We start from the raw sequence: 23181 nt of genomic DNA, 5'->3' as shown, positions 1-23181 counted from the left end.
AATAACTGTTTATGATTGTTAGGAAAATACAAATTAATATAGAAGAATGATATAAATAAATTACTTTAAAAGTGTAATTATTTTAGATATATTAATAAAATCATTTATTTTAAACATTTCAAATTATATAACATTTTGAAGTATTTAGAAGTTATAGTGCTTTAGTACTATATGAGATATACATTCCAAATATTCTGGACAATAAACAAGTTGAATATACGATTAAGGGTAAGAGCAGATAAATATTTATCCATCCTAATATTGACTTAATATTAACTACGAATGCTTATTGTATCATTTATTCGAATTTTTATTTAAATCTATGCGAGACTTGGAGAACGTGCAAACGTAGCATCGAAATAGGGGACATTTGATGAAGTAATAGTAAGTATTAAAATTTTCAAAATCAACAAGTGAAGTAAAGGTTTGAGGTATTAGCGCGAAGCCGAAACGTATTGTGCAAACGGAAATTCCTCTAATGGAGGTATCCAAGCGCGCGTGGCATTATCGAGTAAATATAATTCGCGAAGGTGGTTGATGGTACAGTGCGCTCCTCAATAAAATGCTCATCGCACAAAGAAGACGGTCAGTAAATGATAACTCATCATCGTAGTCTGCATCAATCCAACGGTCAGCACGTACTCCATCCTCCTCAGGAGCGCGCTAGCCAAATCGTGCCGGTTGCCCACAGCCCACAGATTAACGCTCGTCGCGTGCGGATCGATGAGGTTTGGGGGCGGGGACGGGATCGGCGGTAGGGGCAGAGGAAAGGGTTGCCGGGGGTGAATGGATATCAGCGAGCCCAGCCGAGATCGCGATCGGCGCTGCCGAGCATCCGACCCTTCTCCACCCCAGACCCCTCAGCAGTCGTTCCTTTTAACCCTCGCCGCCGCCGCCGCCGCCGCCGCCGCCGCCGCCGCCGCCGTCACTGCCACCACTGCGTCGTTTTCGACTTTACGCTGCCCCTTGCAGTCTCGCGCCGCCCGACCGCCCGGGAGCACAGAGCTCGCGGCGGCTCGCAGCAGCAGCTCGGCGTGCGCGGTCCTCCTCCATGCGACGAGCCTAAGAATGACAAGGCGCGGGCTGCTCCTGCTGCTGGTGCTCCTCGGATTCGCGACCGGAGCTCAGGAACCCGTGGCCGCGCCCCGCCACCAGCAGAGCCAGCCACCTTCGTTCATCGAGCGCCGACTTCGAGAGCACGCGGCCACGCAACAGGCCGAGACCGAGCAGATCCGGCATGGGCGGGCACGGGGCCGACCGGGGGCCCGTTCCGGTAGGCTCTTTGCCGAGGTTTCAACATCAAGCCCGAGCACGAGTTCGAGCTTAAATTCGAATCCAAGTCAAAATCCGACCTCGAGCCCGGGTTTCGAGGCGATCGGCGCTGAAGCCTCCGCCGCCGCCGCCGCCGCTGCCATCGTAGTCGTGAATGGAACGAGCGAGCGCCGCCGGGGCCGCGAACAGGTGGATATCGTAACACGCTTCCTGCGTATAATCGAGAATCAACAACTCCTCGGGGAGAACTGTACCGCAGGCACGGACCTGAACCTTGGCGAGGGCGTCGTCGACCAATATGGCCAGGAGCGCTTCAGGCTCGAGGCGAACCTCGCGGTTAACCGGGCGAACATGCTCACGCGGCTGTGGAAGTACGCCCCCGAGGTGGTCACAGCCTCGGAGTATCTCCTCCACGCGAGTGTCCTGTCGATGGTCGAGTTCGACGAGGATATATTCGCGGCGGGCAACTGCTACGACAAGCTCCAGTATCGGGAGAGGTGGCTCTACTGCCCGTTCGCCCACCGGCTGCAAGATGAGGAGGGCGTCCTCGTGAAGGACCTCGCGGTCGAGTACAAGTACCTGAGCAACAGCAGCGAGTGGTTTTACATAGCGCGCAAGAACGCCGAGCGGAGGATCGCGAGTTACGCGGAGCTCAGTCGGGGTAAGTGCATCGCGTCACGGGGATCGATGCGAGCGGTTGCGAGTTGCTGCCTCCTCGCTGCCTCCTCGCTGCCTCCTCGCCACCTCGCGGCTTTGAGCGCCGATCGATCGGAGCTTTTCCGCTTCGCTCTAGTCCGGTGATTCAATTCCTCTCGCTTACCTTCTGGCCTATCCATCCATCACACGTCTATCCTTCATCGACTACCCTCGCGGACCTTCGTGCGTCGTCCTTCCAGTGTCCCGGTCTTATATCCGACGGACCAACGACTAGACGCTCCCGTTTTCTTTGTACGCCGCGCGCGTACGCAATTCTCTATATCAGCAGCCCCGGGATTTAATGGCAATAGCCTTCTTTAAGCCGAGCTCTTTCTCTCTCTCTCTCTCTCTCTCTCTCTCTCTCTCTCTCTCTCTCTCTCTCTCTATCTCTCTATCTCTATCTCTATCTCTATCTCTATATCTCTCTCTCTATCTATCTATATATCTATATATCTACCTCTCTCTTTCATTCTCGCTCACTGCCGTTCTTGGCCGTCGGACGGCTTCCGATTGCCGGACTTCGGACTTTAAGGTAATTGGTTGATACGTAGCACCGAATAGCGAGAAAAAGATTTTCTTTTATGCTCGATTAGGAGAGAGCCGACGTAAATTGCAGGATAAAGTGAGCGCAAAATAGACCCGAGTGGTTTAAATTATATCGATATTCTTTAATCACTAAAGTTTTTAGTGTGACGAGATATCTTCCAGCCTTTGTTCGCTGCAAAATCTATTTTCGACTTGACACTGCTTAAAATGTCTGGGCTATAATATCTTAGGTTTTTGCAAAAACGTGACATGGGATGACGCACGTAAAGTGATTGATTACCGGCAACAATGGTTCGCTTCCTATTGTATGTAACGAATCATAAGAATATTATTCCAAATTTTTGTCTTTTGCATCTTTTTTCGTAGATAATACTTATTACGAGGATAATCTTACTTGCAAAGCTTGCAATTTTATTACAAATTAAATGCCATGCAAAACTTTGCTTTTCAAATTGTAAAAAATACTGTACAATTGTATTTCCTAATATATATTAAGAATTTAGTTGTTTGAAAAACCTTTTGAAAATATACATTCAATACATATTGCGAGATCGGCTTTGACAAATTTTTCTGTTTATTTTATTCTATTCCTTATATTTTACATTGTTTTTGAAAGTTCCATATTTCACGATAGCTTGATGATATCTCATGCTTTAGCCGTTTGATATATATATATATATATATATATATATGAAATTACATACTGCAATACAATTCAAACTGCATACAAACAGATATTACAAACAACTATGAATTTTCTTGTTCCTAAACATACTTATTTTGGGGTATAAGCTATTTGATTTACAAAATATTTATTTGATATTGTATTGATAGCAGAAAATTGATAAAGTAAGTGAACCTTTACAAAAGATTTAATAAGCTATTCAATAAATATCAAACACCCATTTGTTTAGTTTCGCAAATTTCATTTCATTTTCATCGAACTTTTAAGTATAATAAGGAATATAAATACAGCTCATTTTAAGTTAAATAATTTTATTTTTATTAAAAGAAATTTTTCACATATAAATCAATATGAAACGCATTTACATATCATTGGTGAATTTTCAATTTAATAAAATAAAACTTCATCATGAAGGATAAATGAATTTTTCAAATTTCATAAGTAGCTGGAAATATATACAAATTTATATTACTTATATAATGTATTGTTTAATAATACAATATTTGACAAAATGATCACCCACTATATTTCCTCATGCTTTTAATATAATTTACATTAAAATAACAAATGATGATAGTTTTGGAATTTTTAAAATACATCATTGATCCGCGGATATATAAATATAGCGAAACACTTTATTTAATTGTACGCTAATGATATATTTACTTTAAATATAATTTAAATACTTTAAATACTTTTATATATAAAATTGAATGTTTCAATATACTTTTATGACTGTGAGAAATATATGAACAATGATTAATGAATTATTGTTAGTTGAAATATGCATAGAAAATATGTATAATGTTAAAATTTTCAATTATTAGCTTTAATAAAAAAAAACTCAAATAAAAAAAAAAATTACATTACAAATATTAATAAAAATCTTGTTACTTTGTTTTGTACAATAAAAATTGAGAGTTCTTAAATTTAGTCGATATTTTGTAAACTTTAAATTTCTATACAATTTTCAATCATCAAAATTTTATAAAATTTTTCATAAATCAAACATAAAAAAGCTTGAAGCTATACAATGAAAATATACTAGTAGCAGACAAAAAATCATTTTTCTATTTATTAAGTCTTAGTAATATATCTAATATATTTTAATGCAGTCTGAATATAAATTTATAATATGTAAGTTCTAACGTAACTTAAGAGTATTCGTTTATAAGCGAAAAAAAGCAACGTATTTACACAATGAATGTGTTTTGCATTTGTTTTTAAGCAAGTAATTGAGAGGATTCTCAAGAAATCAACATGGCTTAATTAAAATATAGTGAGCGATTATAATTCAAACGTGATAATTTTATTAACTACCGAATTCATCATAGTTGTGCTAAGCATATTTATATAGGCTGTGTCGTGAAGACTTCACAAATATAATTCTAAGAGGTTTATCTGACAATGCGTTAATGAGTCAGTTTTAGGATAATGAAAATGAAATAGTATTATATAAGTATTCTCTTTTGTTTCGAGAGAAATTCTTTGTGATTCGTGTTTAAGATTGGACGTGACGAACTCAAGTAAAAAGCCGTTAGCTATACAGAATTATTCTCACTTTATTCTCTATGGAAGTGGTTGATATACACGCATCTATCTACCTATGTATATATATATATATATATATATATATATATATATATATATATATATATATATATATATACATATACATATACATATACACATACACGCGTGTGCGATGCAGGTTTTTAGGATGAACGCAGTATTTAACTAAATTTTTTTACTCAAGTTCTTGTGATCTGCATAAGCTAGTCATACATAAATTTTTTCTGTATAAATCTGCAATTATTAAGATTACATTAATATTATGTGTGATGCATGTGTCGTATGGAGAAACGTCAAGAAAATAACGGAAATATTTCGTATTAGTAGACATTTTATTTATATCCTTTTAAATTTGTGGCAGCGCATCACGAAATAATGCACTACATAGGTAATAATCAAGGACGAGGCTGGCTAAAGCCCTGCTCGGATAGAGAAAGTTTGATTTTACGAATCACTGAGAATGAACATTGGCTTTATAAAGGCGGATGATTTCATAAACGAAATAGGATATTATTAGAAACTAACCGCTTCTAATTCTTCATTTTTAACTTTATTATAGACTGAAGTGAATGAAAAGTGTAGAATATACACTTGGATCAGAAATGCATATTCACCTGTCATGCGTATTCGGGCTGGTGAGTTGAGGTGATATTTGCGATCCTTATCTAATTAGTAATTTTATTCTTTTTTCAATTACTTTAACTATTTAAATTTTTCTAAAGTTTAGTTATTTAGTTTAGTTTTTTAACTAAATTATAAAATGATAATATAAAGTATGCTTGATGATTATGTTATTTTGTAAATATTTAAATATATTATCGGATAGTTTTAAAATTTTAGTTGCACTAGATTCGAAAAAAAAAGAAATCAAACGTTTAGAAATTTTTTCACGTGGTATTTCCATTTAATTTATAATAATTCTTGAAAACTATTTTAATTGTTTTATATTCTTTTGCGATAGCAGATTTAGAGTACTAATAACTGTACATACTAAGACAGTTAATATACGGTTTTATAGACAAGTATTACTGTAAATATTTGTATAGCATTGTAATTATAAATATCAACATCAAATTTATCATAACATTAAATCAATTTTTGCCAATCATAGTGCAAATAGAACGACTAAAACAGATGATCAGTATGATCGGTTCCATGCTTTTCATTTCTCATTTCAAACGAAGTATAAACATGTGCGCATGGATGAATTCAAAATATATGAAGATGAATTGCTTATTGAAGCAGCTTTGAGTAATTATAAAAAAAATATGAAAAATTGTAAAACAGAATATGGGAAAAAGAATAAGGAATTTTTTTTTTTACAACTCTATTCTTAGAAATGAAAATTTTCTACATGATAAATGATATTTTGTTACTTATCCTAACATCAACTTATTTTTATATTAACATTATATAAATTTTTATGGGAAAATGATATACAAAAATTAATAGACTCAATTTCTTTTAATAAAATTGGAATTGCTGTAAATACATGGCTTCATATTGTTTAATTCAATACAGCAAATTAGTAGAATATTTTTTCAAATTTATTATACATTTACAATTTATCTAAAGTTTTATGAATTTTTATTTACTGATATATAAATTTTTCTTTCTGTACTAATTTTATTATACATTTTAATATAAATTTAATTAACTAATGATAGCATTAATAAAACATATATGATTACGGTTAAAATTTTAATATATTCCAATCCGAATTGATTTGAAATTTTTTTTTTGTTTGTTAAATACAATATAACAGGTAAATCAAGATCAATTTTTATTTAAAAGTTTTTTTATATAAAATAATGATATTATTTTAATGCATAAAAATAATTTCACGAATAAACATATTTTAGCGAATCCAAATAATTTAATGAGCGAATATAATTTTCTTTATAACTGGTTTTAAAAGATTTTTATTTTCAAAGTATAGAAGTGATAAACATATATTTACTAACGGATATTGATTTTACAATAAAAATAACCTTTCAATGCTAACCTTTAAATTGCTCAAAAGTTCGATAATAACTAGTTTTACTCTTAAAAAGATACTTTAATGCAACGGATACTTTTTCATAAGTTCATTTATAAATTTTGAAAAAAGAGCAGATAGGTAATATTATTATTTACATTTTCTCCATGTTATCAGCCATTTCGATTTAGACACAAATCTGAAAATACACAATAAATATAGCGTAACAAAATGTCGAAATTAGAACCAGAAAAGAATAATTTCAAAGATATTATTTTAGTCCTCTATATATTTTAAATGAATAAATGAAAATATTCTTAAGAAAGCTGATAATGTCTATTTATTAAATTAAAATTGAGTGACAACATAAATAAGTATTAAAATCGTTAATTGTAAAATATAAAAAATTTATAAGCAATTTATGAATTGAATAAGATATAATTGTTATTATAATAAATATTATAATAAATTATTAGTTTAATAAAAAAAAGTATATATCTTTAAAGGATGTATACAAAATAGGAATCTGATAAAATCATTATTTTTTATTTTTGCACCAAGAAATTTTCAGGCGTTAAAATAACAATTGTAATTATTTTATTATATTTAATCCTTACTGTATGCGTTTCCCCTTTTCAGACAGGTTTCGCTGGACTTTTTTCTGTTTATTTGTAATTTTTACCCAACAACCTCATATCTTCACATACTTATACGACTTATTCGTCAGTCATAGCAAATAATAGTATTTCACTTTATTTGGAACCCTTTAATGTTTGTATGATGTTCATTATACCGAAAAATGGTCAAATCCATTCATTCAAAATACAAATCACAAAATAAGCATTTATTTCAAGCATTTATACTAAAACTAAACACAAATGAATTATTATTCTTAATTTCCTCGTAATTGATATAATAAGTTCTGTTTGAATCAGCTTTAGGCCGGCAATAGGTATTTTAAAGTTTTCAGGCCATCGTTATTTAATAAATATCAAATATTATCAAACGCTAGATTAATTCATAACAAAATTATGCATTGTTTTACTTTCAGTAATCTTGATTATAATTCTTTTTTCATTTTTCAAAATGCCATTTGACCAATACATTACTATTTTGCTAAAATAGGATCATTATTATCCGGATTTATATCAAAGAATTCTTGGAATGTTTTACGCCATGTACGTAATAGTATATTGATGGAAATTGAGATATTTGATTAATTTCTATAGAAAATCTTCTGTATATTTAAATATGATAAATATTTGTATGAAATAATAAAACAATTAAAATAATATTGTTTGATAATTTGAATTTAATTGAAAAGTAATTGTAAATTTTATTCTATAAAATATTACGTTTCAAAGTTAGTAAAACAATAAAAAAGTTACAGTTAAATTTCAGATATAATGTGTATAATATACTTTATGTAAACAAGAAATTACAAACTGGCATATAAAGGACGATTTTGTTATCTCTAATTTTGTTTTTGTCACATCCAAATGCGAATGGCTAGAATATATATTGAATTTACTCATTATGGTTTCATTTCATTAAATATTACATCTTCGAATTTTTAAAATAAATTTTACTTATCAATTATATAAAGTTTCATATGAAATATTTGACAAAACAAATGGTGCTATTATTGTGTTAAAAATATTAATATAATATATTTTTATTCTTTATTAGTTTAAAATACATTTTTATTGTTTGGCTAAAAATCCTGAAGTACAAAAATGGATTTTGTTTAAATATATATTTAATTTTCATATTTATGAAATACTTTTTCCTTTTTTTTAACTTTCTGGTTAATTATATTTGCATATTACCTGAAAAATCAATTAATATTGTTAAATTAAAAGTTTTAATACAATTATCATATTTACAATAGAAAGTTTTAGATTATATTATTAAATTAAAAAATTGTATGTACATTTTCTTATGAAATTATAAAATGTTTAAATTTTATTCTATATTCTAAACATTTATCAATTTAAAAATTTAAAAAGAATTTGTATTATTTTTATAATATTATGAAAATATGATAAAAAAGTGTAGAATAATAATACTCAAAGTAATTGTACAGAAATAGATATTTTAACATAATTAGTACAAACTGCTAATAGCGATGAAAGAAACGAGAAATAATTCATACACGTTTATGCTATCTTTACATAATTCTTGGCATAAAATATAAAGTAATTCAAAGATTGTATATCCAATCCTATTCTCTAAGCAATTTCTATAGACCCTCGTAAATTTTGAAATTGTAAATAATAAAATTCTGCCTTTAATGATTCTGTTTTCATCATCATCGTCATCATCATCATCATCATCATCATCGCCATAATTATCAGCATCATAATCGTCATAATCATTATCATTATTATTATATGTAAAAAGTTTCCAAGAAATTTATTGAGATTCATATATCAAATTATTTATGTTTGATTTTGATTAAGGTATTCCTAAGCAAAAATAAAATAAATGTATTATTATTCCGTTACTATTATGTCAGTTTCTCTTATTTGTTAAAAAATTGTAGGTTTTTTTACAATTATTAAATATATTTATGTATTCCTTTGTAATAATTGCAACAAATTTTCATGTATTTGAATTTTTTAAATTTATTCTATTAGATACTGTAATACAAATAGTGCATGTGCACACATATCCACGAAATTAAAAAAAATTATTTACATGCTCGCTTCTTCTATAATATCATACTATTAGTTTTAATAACATTTAATAACTAATTAGTAAATATTTTATATTTGATTTTAATACTTTATTATTTTTATTTACTTTTGTTCACGAACAATCGGAGGTTGGAAGCCGGATTTACTCTGGCTGTAGCAATTCAATTAGTGCCTTTGTACACTTACATTAGTAGCAATTTAAAAAATTTTATCAAGAATAAACTTAACTGCATAATAAAAATATTGTATACGTTGAATAATTATTGTAATTAGAATAAATTGCTGTAATAGATATTGTTTAATATATTATACATATGTGATTACAATTAATAAAATATCAACCTTTTGATAATAACTTATTGAAAGCAGAATTTCAAATTACAAAACAATTGGTCATTATTAAATCAACAATTGATCTGAACACTCAGAGCATATATCATAAATTTAACTACAATTATCAATATATTTTTAAATATACATTATTGCTTGATTCTTATTACAAATATTCGTAATTCATTTAGTACATTTATTATTGCAATTTCCATTAAAACAAATTCAATAAATTCCATTTAAAATATTTATCATAAGCAAATACTTACTTTAATAGTTTATTGAGATTATAACTCTTACAATCGATATATTACCAGATTTTATTTCGCACTATAAAGATTGATGGTTGAAAATTATAACATGTGAAATCGAAAACCAATGCCTATCTATCAAGCTGAATACTTTTCACGCAATTATAATTGATAGGTTTATATGGTTTCTCTTTAATCATATTGATTTTTCGATATAATTTAATAATTCACAAATTTTATTCAAACATATATTTTAAGCAAAATAGATTTTATGATTTTTAATTTGAAGTAGATATGGAGAATATAATTACTCGCTAATAAGAAACATCAAAATATTGAACATTTAAATAAAATTTTAAAGTAAGTTTATTGAAAATATTAAACTCATGAATTTTTTCTGAATTTATGTACATAATTATTGTTTTATATATTTTCATTGGAAAAGTAATAAAACTCAACGACTTACTCATATTTAAATAGAATATCTTCTAAAACACTTAAAATTTCATTATAAAATATTGTACAAAAAATTAAGAGGATTAAATGTGAAACGAAATTGAATTCAATTAGGAACAGTATTTTTAAGAAATTACTAAAATAAAATGATTAACATTTTCTTTTTGTATACATCAATAAAATTAATATATTTGTAAAAAGTAATCTATAGTTTTTAACTTTTCTTACGGGAAATAATAATTAAATTATTAATTTCATTAAAGTTTGTCAATTAAATAGTATGTAGGAATTTTTGTAAATATTGAACAATTAATTTCCGTAATACCATCAACAATATTGTATAATTATATTGATAATATTTATTAAGTATTCAAATGAATTTAAATAAGTAAGAATTAAGAATATAAAAATAATATATTTTTATACCAACTATCAAATGCCCATGAATATTTCTCATATTACATACATTTTATATATACTTTAAATGTTTAAAGACATTTTTTATATATATATTTATTTCGTACTTTGTCACAATAATTAACAATCTTGCATATCTTCATTGATATATTATATAATTAAAAACGATGTGATAAATTATGAATTTATTATTCATTTCAGTTACTAATATAAATACGTTTATATAAGGATTTTAAATATAATAATTTTAAAACATTTGGGATCATTATAGATTATCTTAATGAAAAAAAATTCTCATTTAAATTATAGACTTATTAATTTTTATTCACCACGATGAAAATATTTGTATAATATATTAAACAAATTATTAAATTATATTTATTTAGAAGAAGTAAATAAAAAAATTTATTAAAATGTATTTAAAATTTGCTTCAATTATATTTTATGTAAAAAAAAACAAATATGTAATAATACTTTTAAAATATACGTGTTTATTATAAATTAAATAATATATTATACATTAGACAACCGCACTTGTAAACCTGTCACTTGTCACCTTTCGTGTAAATAAAATATTGGTTCAAAGTGAATGAATAAATAAGATATTATAAAAATTGACGGAGAAAATATTTCATGTTAATGTTGAAATTAGAAATTATATTTAAAAATTACTGTAACAGCAGATTTATGTGATGTTAAAGCTTGAAAATAAAAATAAAATAAATATATAATTTATTATCTGGTTAATAACGATAGTATCTAAGCAGTATCTATTGAAGTTTCCGATATTTAAACGTCAGGCTGCATTAAATTTAAATTTCATGTCGTTAAAAAATTAATGATACCCAAGATATACATCATAAGAATATTATTCAATACTCAAGTTAAATATAATATATGCATATTCTGAGCTTATAATCAGTAGATTTAGATTATCAGCTAAGTTCGATTTAAGTATAAGATAATTTTTAAAAAATATGCTGTCATTCTCATAGAGTAAATTCTATTAGTAACCTGGAATACGTAAGTATGAAATATAAAATGTATTTTTAAAAAGGCAAAAATTATCATATTTATTATGTTACCCTTCTCATTGACTTAGAAACATTGATTAAAAACATTGAATTTAATATTGTTTTACACAAATAATATGTAACTATATACTGTGTTGGGGTAATAGAATATATGATTTTATTATTTTTCGATAATTGATTGTATGTGTTATTGTGAGAGGTAATATTATTCAATATTATAGTTTACATTCTTTTGAAAAAGTGATATCTAAATATATAATAGAAAATTATGAGAAATGTGCTGGTAATAATTTATTATCGTACATAAATCATGTAGGATCATGTACGTTGTCATATATTTGTTTTGTACATAAATCTGCTTTTAATTAGTCTCGTATACAAAAATGAAAGGATGGCATTGAAATTAATACGCATAAATTATTAATGAAGCAACTAAAGTTTTGTTAATTTTTAAATGCAAAATACACTTTTAGTATAAATTTAACCAAGTTATTATTATTTATTTATACTAATGAAATATAATTACATAAATTTTGTTTATAATATCGACTAAAATCATTGTAAAATATATGAGGTTAAAATTATATATAATTTTAAATATAAAACAGTCAATAAATAGTACAATAATTATTTATATACATATATACTTTTAAATATAATGAAAACAAATTGAAGCTTATGTATGTATATATATTGAACTTATATTTATACATCTCCTTTCATACATATTATGTATTTTATTTGATTTACATGAAAAATAAAATAATTCTTTGAATGCAATTCTATGTCAAATAATAATAATAATAATAATAACATACTTATTATATAAGCTACTGAATTAATATGTTAAATAGTTCTATGAACTTTCTTATAACTTATATTGATATTATTTTATATATAATAATATGTATTTATGAAAATTTATGGAACTGATTGAAAAAATATTTTATTTAGAACTTAAAAGAAGAAGGAAAACAAAGAACATGGAAAAATCAATGCCATTTACAACGTAAAAAATATTTGAAAAATTAATGAGTTTTTACAAATTATATTTTCTTATACAAAAAGTAAATTTAAATACTTCTTTAAAAAATTCGAGAATTACAATGGTCATTTACTTCGATGACTTCACGTTCATAAAACACAAATTTTATAACGAAAAAAAAAAATTTACATTAGTTTTTCATATATTAACCTTTAAATTCATGTATTACATTTAACTTAAAAAGATGAGTTTCATAAGTATTTCTACAACATGATTTAGAAGTTCATCGTTAATGTAAAGCATTGGTTAATCATCTTCAAATGAAACCAATCTCATTTTGAAAACTTAAGATTATAATTAGTTGCTATTACATTGCAAATATAAGAGATTCGAGGTTTCATGCGAGTGATAAAATAAGGCTTAAGCAACATTTTATTAACTGATTAATTCATAAATTTTATATTTTTAAATTTTATAACATTTGATTTTTTCTCCAATAATATATAAAAATAAATCGAATTTATCTACATTTTTATCTAATTATATCTAATAGTTATTTAAATATTTGTAATATTTTTTTTTCAATAATTATTATGTAATTGAGATTTAATTTTTATGTAATTAAATAAAATAAATTACAAATATATTTAAAAATATTTATATTTATAAGTTTTATACGCATATTTTCATATGCGATGCAATATGAATGAAATACGCCGCTGAGTGAAGTCATCTGTTCTATATTTTTTGCTTTTATAAAATACAATTTATTTCCTTATGCTAAGATATCTAAATGTGTTGATTAAATTACTTCAATTAATTAAGCCCATTTACATAACATTATAAATTCCTTATGAATTTGAGAAAAAAAGTAATCAATACCATAGAGAATATACACAAATCAAATTAGTGACTACGATGGTGTTATATATAAGAAATTATGCAAATTTCTGATTTTGCGTTTCGATTATGTTATGAGAACAACTCAAATACAGGAATTCATAGTTATTGAAAATTTTATTTACGTTATCAATAAATTATTCTCGGCGGAGGAAAGCAGAAAAGATGTTTCTTTATGTCTGCCTTGTTCATTTTTATGTGTAAATATTAAAAATGATAAAATTTAATTATTTATTGTAAAGCGTATGTTTTCCGTTTTAATAACATACTATGTTATATTATAACTGAAGAAATAAAATAGTGTATTTTATTTTTATGTAACTAGAATTCATAATATTCCTTCATTTAAAACAGAAAATTATATTTTACAAATAGGACATTGAATATTTACATGTTAACAATATATTGATCGAAATAGATATTTTCATCTGATGCCATTTATCATTAATATAATTGAAGTGTTTCACAGGAAAAATGAATCAACTAAGATGAATAATTATTTGAAGAGTTATGTGTAATAAAAATAGCGCCACAAAAATTTTAAATCCTTATTATGAAATATTGTTACGAATAATTTTAGGTAAGGATGAAGTTTAATGGTAAAATAGAAATTTTTTCCCAATTAACGTGAACTTTTTTATTAACAAAAGCTTATAAGATAATTGTAATTTAGATCTGATTAAAGTTGGTAGCCAAAAAGTATCCTTGACACCTCACTAATAGTAAATTGAAAACAGAATGATATTTGAATAAACATCTTTTACTTTTAGAAGTAGACGAGAGACCTTAACAGAATTGCGATACTTGCAAAGAAATTAGGTACGCACATTGGAAGGATTCTCGATTTTCAAAGTTCTGACTAATAAACACCTAACTAGGATGAACCCTTCGAATAAAAAACTAGCTGCAGTATTCAGTTAGCACTTTAACTTACACCAAAGTGAATTTACTTAGTTTCGAAGTAAACAATTATCATTTATGATGAAAGAAATTATTTACCTCTTTGTATTTATATAAGTAGTATAGTATATTAAAAAGAAGTAATTATTTTTTATGTATGATTCAATATTTCTTATATATAATCAATACAGTATAACTATAGATATTAATTAAAAAGTTCATAATGGTTCGGTATTTATTTATAAATATTTGTGTACATTCATTTACTTTTTAATTAAACTCAAATTTTTTTACTCTTAATTAGTTTAAAATTACTCTACATAGAAAAATCGCTTATTTAACATTTTTAATTTAAATAGTTAACTATACAAGATGAATGAAAAATATGTCATCCGTATTAACATAATATTTTATATCCTGTATAAAAATACCTGTATAAAAATATTTAAAGATTTTTTATCTATAAATTACTTTATAATTCAAATAATCGAAATTTTTTCATATTAGTTTCCAAGCTAATTTCAAACTAAAAACTAATACAATTTTAAAACATTATTAATTATTTTATTAAAATTCACTCATTCATTTTTAAATACGAAATTTAATAGAAAAATTTAATATAATTTAATATAAAGATATAAAAATAAAATTTTTACTTATGATTTTAATTATATTTAAAATTAATTTACTTAAAAAATGTATAAATTGAGATTTCATCAATAAATATATTCTTTGTATAAAGTTTTTTTTTTAAGTATTTAAATAGTATACCCATTTCTATTTACCACAACGGTTAATCCGAAGCTCATCAAATATTTTTTATTTTATTCTTAAGTACATTTTATACAACACGAGTTTCATATTTCAAACATATACATTTATTATCCTTATAGATATGTGATCGACTTTTAATAATTTAATAATCATCCATTATTTTTGTATTTTAATTTAAATCATTAGTAGTCTTGTCAATTCCGATTATTACGTCGCTTAAAAATTATTTTATTATTTGATATGAACTATATTATAATTTAATTTAATTAAAATCCTTTTTCTAATTTTTATTTTGTAAGGCCCCAAATATATTTAAAAGTTTATTTGACGTATTAATTAACAAGAATAAATAATACTGTTCATTTACTTTTTCAACAATTTTATATTCGATGTATAAAATTTTAAATTAATAGATTATAACTTATTATTAAAAATATTTAGATTTTATGAAATACAAAATCATTGGCAAATACAACTTTTTACATATGTATATATATATATATATATACACAAAGCTGTATCATAAATAATCTAAACATTTTTAATATAACGTACATAAAACATAAATAAAAATTGATAAAAATTATTTCTATATACAACTTAATTTTGAAAGACACAAAATTGTATATTTTTATTTCAATATTTGAAAACTTTACTTTACTATATTATTATACAATTTTATAAATGTATTAAAAATAAAATTTAAATTAAATAATGTAATGTAAATAGAGTAAATTATTTAAAAGAAGCAATAAGTTACATTAATATATAAAATATTTTAATACTTTTCAATATTTTAATTATTTATATTCCTAATATTTTTAAAGTGCAATTTTTATAAAGTACATTCAACATTAATTATTCTATTTTGTTCAAATAAGTCAATATTATCATACAAATTAGAATTCAAAAACTTATAAAATGAAATGGTTCTCATAACATATTAAGTTCTTAATCTGATTAATCCATTTTTGAACTTTGGAGATTTATAATTAAGAATATGAAATATATAAATAAATTTTCATTGTAATTTGTTTCGGCATTTTATAGATATTTGAAAATATAATCGTATACTACCAACATTTTTTCGCAATTGCAACAACTTTAGAATAGTCTATACATAATGTACATATTATATATACACATATTAAAATCCTTTATTTTTTAAGATTATAGTAAACTCAAATATTTTAAATAAATACATAATTTTATAATGATGTACCAATAAATAGATCATAAATACTAAAATTCATTAAATAAATATAAAAAGTTAAATATTTTAATTTTTAGTATATATATGTATAATATAAAACTATACCGTGAAGATAATAAAAAATATTTTGGTTTAATTGTTGAAATTATTGTAAAACAAAAATAGATTTTAATTACAGTAGAATAATATAGACTAACATATTTCTATATAATTTCACATGTATGGTCATTTGTATTACAAAATATCTCGTAACGAATAGACATTTGATATAATTTGTAATATCTTTATTCAAATTTATTATTACAAAATTCTTGTCATCTTTTTTTTTATTATTTTAAACTTTTATAACATAATTTAATTAACTGAGCTTTTATAAAACTGAATAATAAATAACTAAAATAAAATTTAACGAGGCTGATAGAAATAATACACCCCATAATTATTTATAAATCGTATTGTTAAAAGGTGTTATTAAAAATATATGATTGCTTAATTATGCAGAAAAATATTCTTGAGAATTATGTATTATATATATATATATATATAAACTAACAGTATAAAGTATATTATCATTACTCTAATAAATACAATTATCACTTAATTTATAGAATTATAACTTGGTTTATATTATGAATATTGAACTTTTTAATAAAATTAATACATTATATAATTGCATGGTTTTGATATTTTTTATATATATAATAATATTACCAATTGACATAAAATTGAAACAACATTATTATATAGTTTATGACTTTATAAGAAATCAATGTAAATTTTATAATTTTTTAATTTTGAATTTATTTGCTCATTTATAATATCACAATTTATTTAGTTCTGACATACTTAAATTATAAATAAGAAAAATTTTCAAATGTTTACTTGAATATTGATTTAAATTATCATTTTTCGCATACGATATTATTTTATAATTTAATTTCAATTTTATTTTCAATGATATAAATTAATTAGTAATATATACTATTACCAAATATGAATATTATTTTTAAATCATATTGTGGATTTAATAACTAGAAAGTGAAATACTTCTGAGTATTTTATTACTATTATACTTAATAAAATATGATCGCAGAAGAAAAAGAATTAATTATGTAAATATCGAAATAAGTTTATAAATTTATAGATGAAAAATACTTTTAACACTTTTAGAAAATTTTTTATAAGTTAATAAATATATACTTTCACATAATCTAATAAGATGATAAATTATCGATCTTGAATGTAGAAATGTAAAAAGTTTTACCAACATAGAATATTATTGTTTCCGTTTTATTTTTACTATCTATATAGTAGTATAATAATATGTAGCTGATTTTAAATATTTCTTTTGCATAATTAGCGAATGCGTATTCTTCTTTCAGGTTATCATTCATATACACATAATGAAAGTAGTCATACGGAACGTATGGAAGACGAGATATTAACTGTGCGATATGAAGATGGACGTTGGTCGAAACCGTACTATGATTGTGGAGGTGGAAACATTTGGATGTTGACATATACAGTACCATTTTTTGGATATGTGAACAACACATATTATTTCAAGTAAGATATTTATAATTGTGTATTCCCATTATATATATATATATTATATAAACGATAATTTTGATACTAACTGTAGTTTATAGTTATCATTGCCTCTCAAAAATTCTATGTAAAAAATGTATCAATATGCTATTATATACAAAAAAAATACATTTAAGTATTTATTATTATTGAAGCAGATCATTTTACAATTTAGAATAACTGAAATTCGATTACAATTATTTATGAAGTTATTAAAACATTAAATTTAATTTAAATCATATATTCTTTTGTTTTAAGTATATTATGTAAATTTGATACAATTTATATATAAATGAGCTAATTCGTAGGATATGAATACTTACTCGAGACAAAATAATTATATTAATAGATAAAATATAAAATCATTACGATTTTATTTTTTAAAAATTACAAATGATATTAGCATTAGACTTTTATGTCTAAATTTGAATCATATTGAATAGAAAATTCTATTAAATAGCAAGCGAATATTAAACCTTATATTGTTTTAATGTCATAATTATTATCAAATTCAGAGAATATTATATTTTCATAATTACTCAAAGAGCACGTGTTTATACTTTATTTGATTTTTGTAATAATATATGGAATAATCCTTTTTAATCATGCAATTTTTTTAATTTTCCTATATTATAGAAATTTATTATAAATGTGTAAAAAGATAGAATTCAATTAATAACGCCTATTGTATATATATTATTTAATAATTTCATTTTTATAAATAATTATAATAGAATTGTTAAAATTAAAAAAATTTAATTTCACAAGAAATACAATACACTATAATTGTTTGTTGTACGGATTGTCTGTTTTTATTTTTTGAAAAATTTTAGTACATAATGTATCGACATGTTTAGCTGAAGGTAATAAAATCAAATTCCAATGAAAATGAACAATATCAACGAAATACTCAAAAATATTTTGTGCGCCATAGTGAGTTTGAATAGTCGTAACCTAATAATTCTTCGATCGATTCAATATGCGAAAATAATTCTGAAACCAATCATGGAACATAAATGTTTGAGAACAATTTAACATTCAACAATATGTTCAATTACAGGGCATTCTCGTGTTTATAATAAAAGTATACAAAATGTTATTGCGATTTCAAAAATGAGTTTTATTAAAATCTCTGCTCAGTACATGTATTGTTAAACGTGATTTGCTTATGCAGATTTTATTAGCTAGTTAATTAATGAATAAATTATATTTATAATATTTTTAATAAATTAAAATGAATTTACCACTAATTTTATATATTTATTTATAAATATAGCCATTTACAAATAAATATTTACAAGTATAATAAATAAAAATAATTGGAAAGCATGTAGCAATAATATTATTATTTGTGTATTAGACATAAATTATATATAATTACTGAAAACCTATCATCAATAAGTAATATATAACAATTTTTATTTTATATTTTACATACTATAGTACATACTACATACTTTACATACTATTTTACATATAATAATTATATTTATATATTTTATCATGCAATATAATTTAATAATTATTATTTTGTCTATTATAACATGATTATTTTCATATGATAATTGCAATATTATAAAATTAACTTCATATTAATATATATTCATATTATATAAAAGCGTATAATAAAATAAAAAAATATGATTTATTTGTCCTTATTTACTTGATTTAATCTTTATATTTATAACTGTGTCTATAGTAGCATAAATTATATGTATAAATTAATTTATAGTTAAACAAATTAAAAAGACATATCGATAATTTACGATTTATAATAACTTCCCTACAAATGCATTAAAAAGTTCTTGCAGTGGAACAAAATATTTTATCAAAAATATATATATTGACTATAATATTTTATATTTATAAAGAAACTGTAAATAAACCTTGTTAGTTTTAATTGTTTATATCATTATAATATATAATATATTATTTAAAATTTATTAATATGTCAAATCTAGTAATATTCACATAATGTACTAATTGCATACATATGGTTATAAATTGATAGATATAATTAAAAATAGAGGCACTTTATTAAATCAACATTTTTATTAATCAAATTGAAATTCTATAGACTATAAAAAATAAAATACGAGATATAATTTCCTCATTCTTTGTAATTTATAATGCTACTAAATATAATTATTGTTCATTTTCGGTAGAGCATCAGATTTTCTAGAAGGTTTTCATTCAACTTGTTTATGTTTTTAAATGTGATTTCTTAAAAAAAAAATATATATATATATTATTTGTTATCAAAAATAGTAGGAACGTTGGTAACGCATCGTCTAATTTAATATCTTAATGTTCCTATTACCGATGTCATAAAAGATTCGATTAATTTGAATTTTAAAACAAGATAAGTCATTGTTCATATTTCTCGAAAAATTAAAATAGAATAATAACTACTTATAAAAAGAGAGGATAAAAAATTTCTTTTTCAATAATAATTAATAAACCTGTTGTTAATATAAAACGAATTTGAAAAATTATAAGTTATTAATAGTTTTAGCATATCCTCTATTAGTCATCTAGTGAAGATCTTGCAAAATCAATGTTGATTATTATTTAATTAAAATACTTTTTTACCTTTCACGTAATTCTTGGTTTCCAGCACATAATTAAAAGATATTACTAAATTGAAAAAATTTTATATTTTAATTCTAAAATTGAAATACAAGTATGTGTATAATTAAAAATTTGAAATTTTTTTGTATAATTCATACATTTTCAAAAATTATGTTATACTTTAATTAATAAATTTTTATGTTAAACTAATAAATATATATTTAATTATAATAATGACTTAAATTCTACTTTTATATAATACCGCTTTTTAAACAATTTAACTTACAGTAAACAATATTCATAAAAAATATTCACAAATATTCTGAATTCATACGTAAAAAATAATAAATATTTTTTATTAATAATATCTTTTTGGTGATAGTAAATTTAATATAATTATTAAAATCTTAATATAATATAAATTTTTTACCTTTCAAAATATTAAATTATTCATTTGCGTTATAAAATTCGCTTTTTTAATTAATTATATTATATTATAATTTAATATATCATACTTTATTTCATTTCAAGAAAATCTTTTCATTTAAATAAATTAGAATGAAGCCATCGCATAACAATATTAGTTAAGATTTGTAATATTTAATGCTTTATTTTTTAGTAGTAAAAATTTCAATTATTTCTTCATTTGTCATTTAAATGTGCTGTAATACTGAAAAATTGTTAATAAGTGTATTGTTCTCTTAAATAGAAAATTAAGTTTTATTATTTTTTAAAATATTTACATGAAATCAAAATACGTATCAATATAAAAACTTTTAAAGTTTTAATAATGAAAATAAATTATTCTTGAAATAATATAAATTTTATTAAACATGATTTAATAGACAAATATTGATTAAAAAAATATCTGAAATTTGGATATGTATTTATATCCGCTTATTACTTCATTCTTAAAATATTTATTACTATATTAAATCTAAACATCAATAATTATCTTTGTACAACGTTAATGTAAGAATAAATTAATTGAATTTAGTAATTACATAATAATAATACACCACAAAGTTTTGTTAATAAGTTTTGTTAAGTTAAAATTGAAATTATAGTTTAATTTAATTTAACATTAATTTAACAATTAATAAAGTTTAATTTAACAATTAATTTATTACCAATGTTGAAATGACGATACCTCTCTGACACATATTAATTACAATCCCCAACTTAGTAAATAAATAGTCTTTTAGAATATTACTATTTAGAATTTTCTAACTTCTAAACCTATACATATCTTTAATTACCTTCGCTATTCACTAGGTTTGACATCCATTTTCTATTTCCAACTTAGAAATGAAAATAAAGTTAAAGCAATCGAACCAATACTGTTGTTATTAATTTCAAAGATTATTAATAATATTACAAAAATTGTACGAAAAAGTTTTTGTTTATTATGAATATATATAATTATTATAAATATACAATTAATAAAAATAAATTTCAAAATAAAATTTCGGTATATCATACATAAAAATTATAACTGAGAGTATAAGTATTTATTTGCAATACTATAGAATAAAATTGGACGTTCTATTTTATCTATTTAATTTTAGAATTAATATAAAAATAACAGTATTTAAAGAATAAAAGCAATTTAAAAATATATATTCGAGTAAAGTAAACGTTATTTCAATCATATCAAAGATATAATAAAATATATTCTTGTATATTAACATGACATCAGAAATGACAAAAAAAAAAAATAATAATAATAATAATAATAATTGCTGATATAAATTCACATTTATCAATTGTTTTATTTACCTTAAATTTTCTAAAATAAACGTAGGATATGCATAAATAATAATTCAATATTCTTCACTTATCTCTGGCGTATATTAGCTCGGTACTGTATAGTAATTGAATGACATTTCACATGAGATACGTAAATGTCAGTATCGATACGGAAACTTTGAAAATCAATATTTCAACTTCGATGTATGAGCAGCTTAAGGGGTTATAGTACGTTAGAAAATTAAAAAATCACAATAATTTCATTTTGTTTTCTTGTAAACAATGACGATATTATATTATCCAATTTTCAAAATAATTCAACTAAAAAGTTAGAATAATAAAGTAAGCAATATTTGATCTCTCCGTTAAAAGACAACTGGTTTATAAAAAATAATTGTTATTTAACAATTAATTATCATTACTTATTGTAATTTTTTGTACTTTAATATTTACATGTTTAAAAAATTAACCATAATATAAAATTTAATGTCATAATTACTGAAAATTTATATTAAAAATCATAATCAAGTTTAGTGTGGTTAGTGAATATACTGACAGGCATTCCT

The 23181-nt window shown here is 24.0% G+C and overlaps 1 protein-coding gene across 1 annotated transcript in view; it reads left to right on the top strand.

Moving 5' to 3' along the window:
• Positions 1 to 1068: 1068 nt before the first annotated feature.
• Positions 1069 to 23181, top strand: part of LOC105367639 (probable G-protein coupled receptor CG31760) — a 97115-nt gene continuing 75002 nt past the window's right edge. The window contains exons 1-2 of the mRNA XM_011506406.1: positions 1069 to 1933; positions 18091 to 18274. Of these exons, the coding sequence (XP_011504708.1) occupies positions 1069 to 1933; positions 18091 to 18274 (1049 nt within the window). The remainder of the gene's footprint in view (positions 1934 to 18090; positions 18275 to 23181) is intronic.

The sequence above is a fragment of the Ceratosolen solmsi genome, unplaced genomic scaffold, assembly GCF_000503995.2.
Source record: "Ceratosolen solmsi marchali unplaced genomic scaffold, CerSol_1.0 scaffold7, whole genome shotgun sequence".
Taxonomy (NCBI): domain Eukaryota; kingdom Metazoa; phylum Arthropoda; class Insecta; order Hymenoptera; family Agaonidae; genus Ceratosolen; species Ceratosolen solmsi.
Note: the sequence above shows the minus strand (reverse complement) of the source record. Positions and strands in the feature narration are given on the sequence as shown.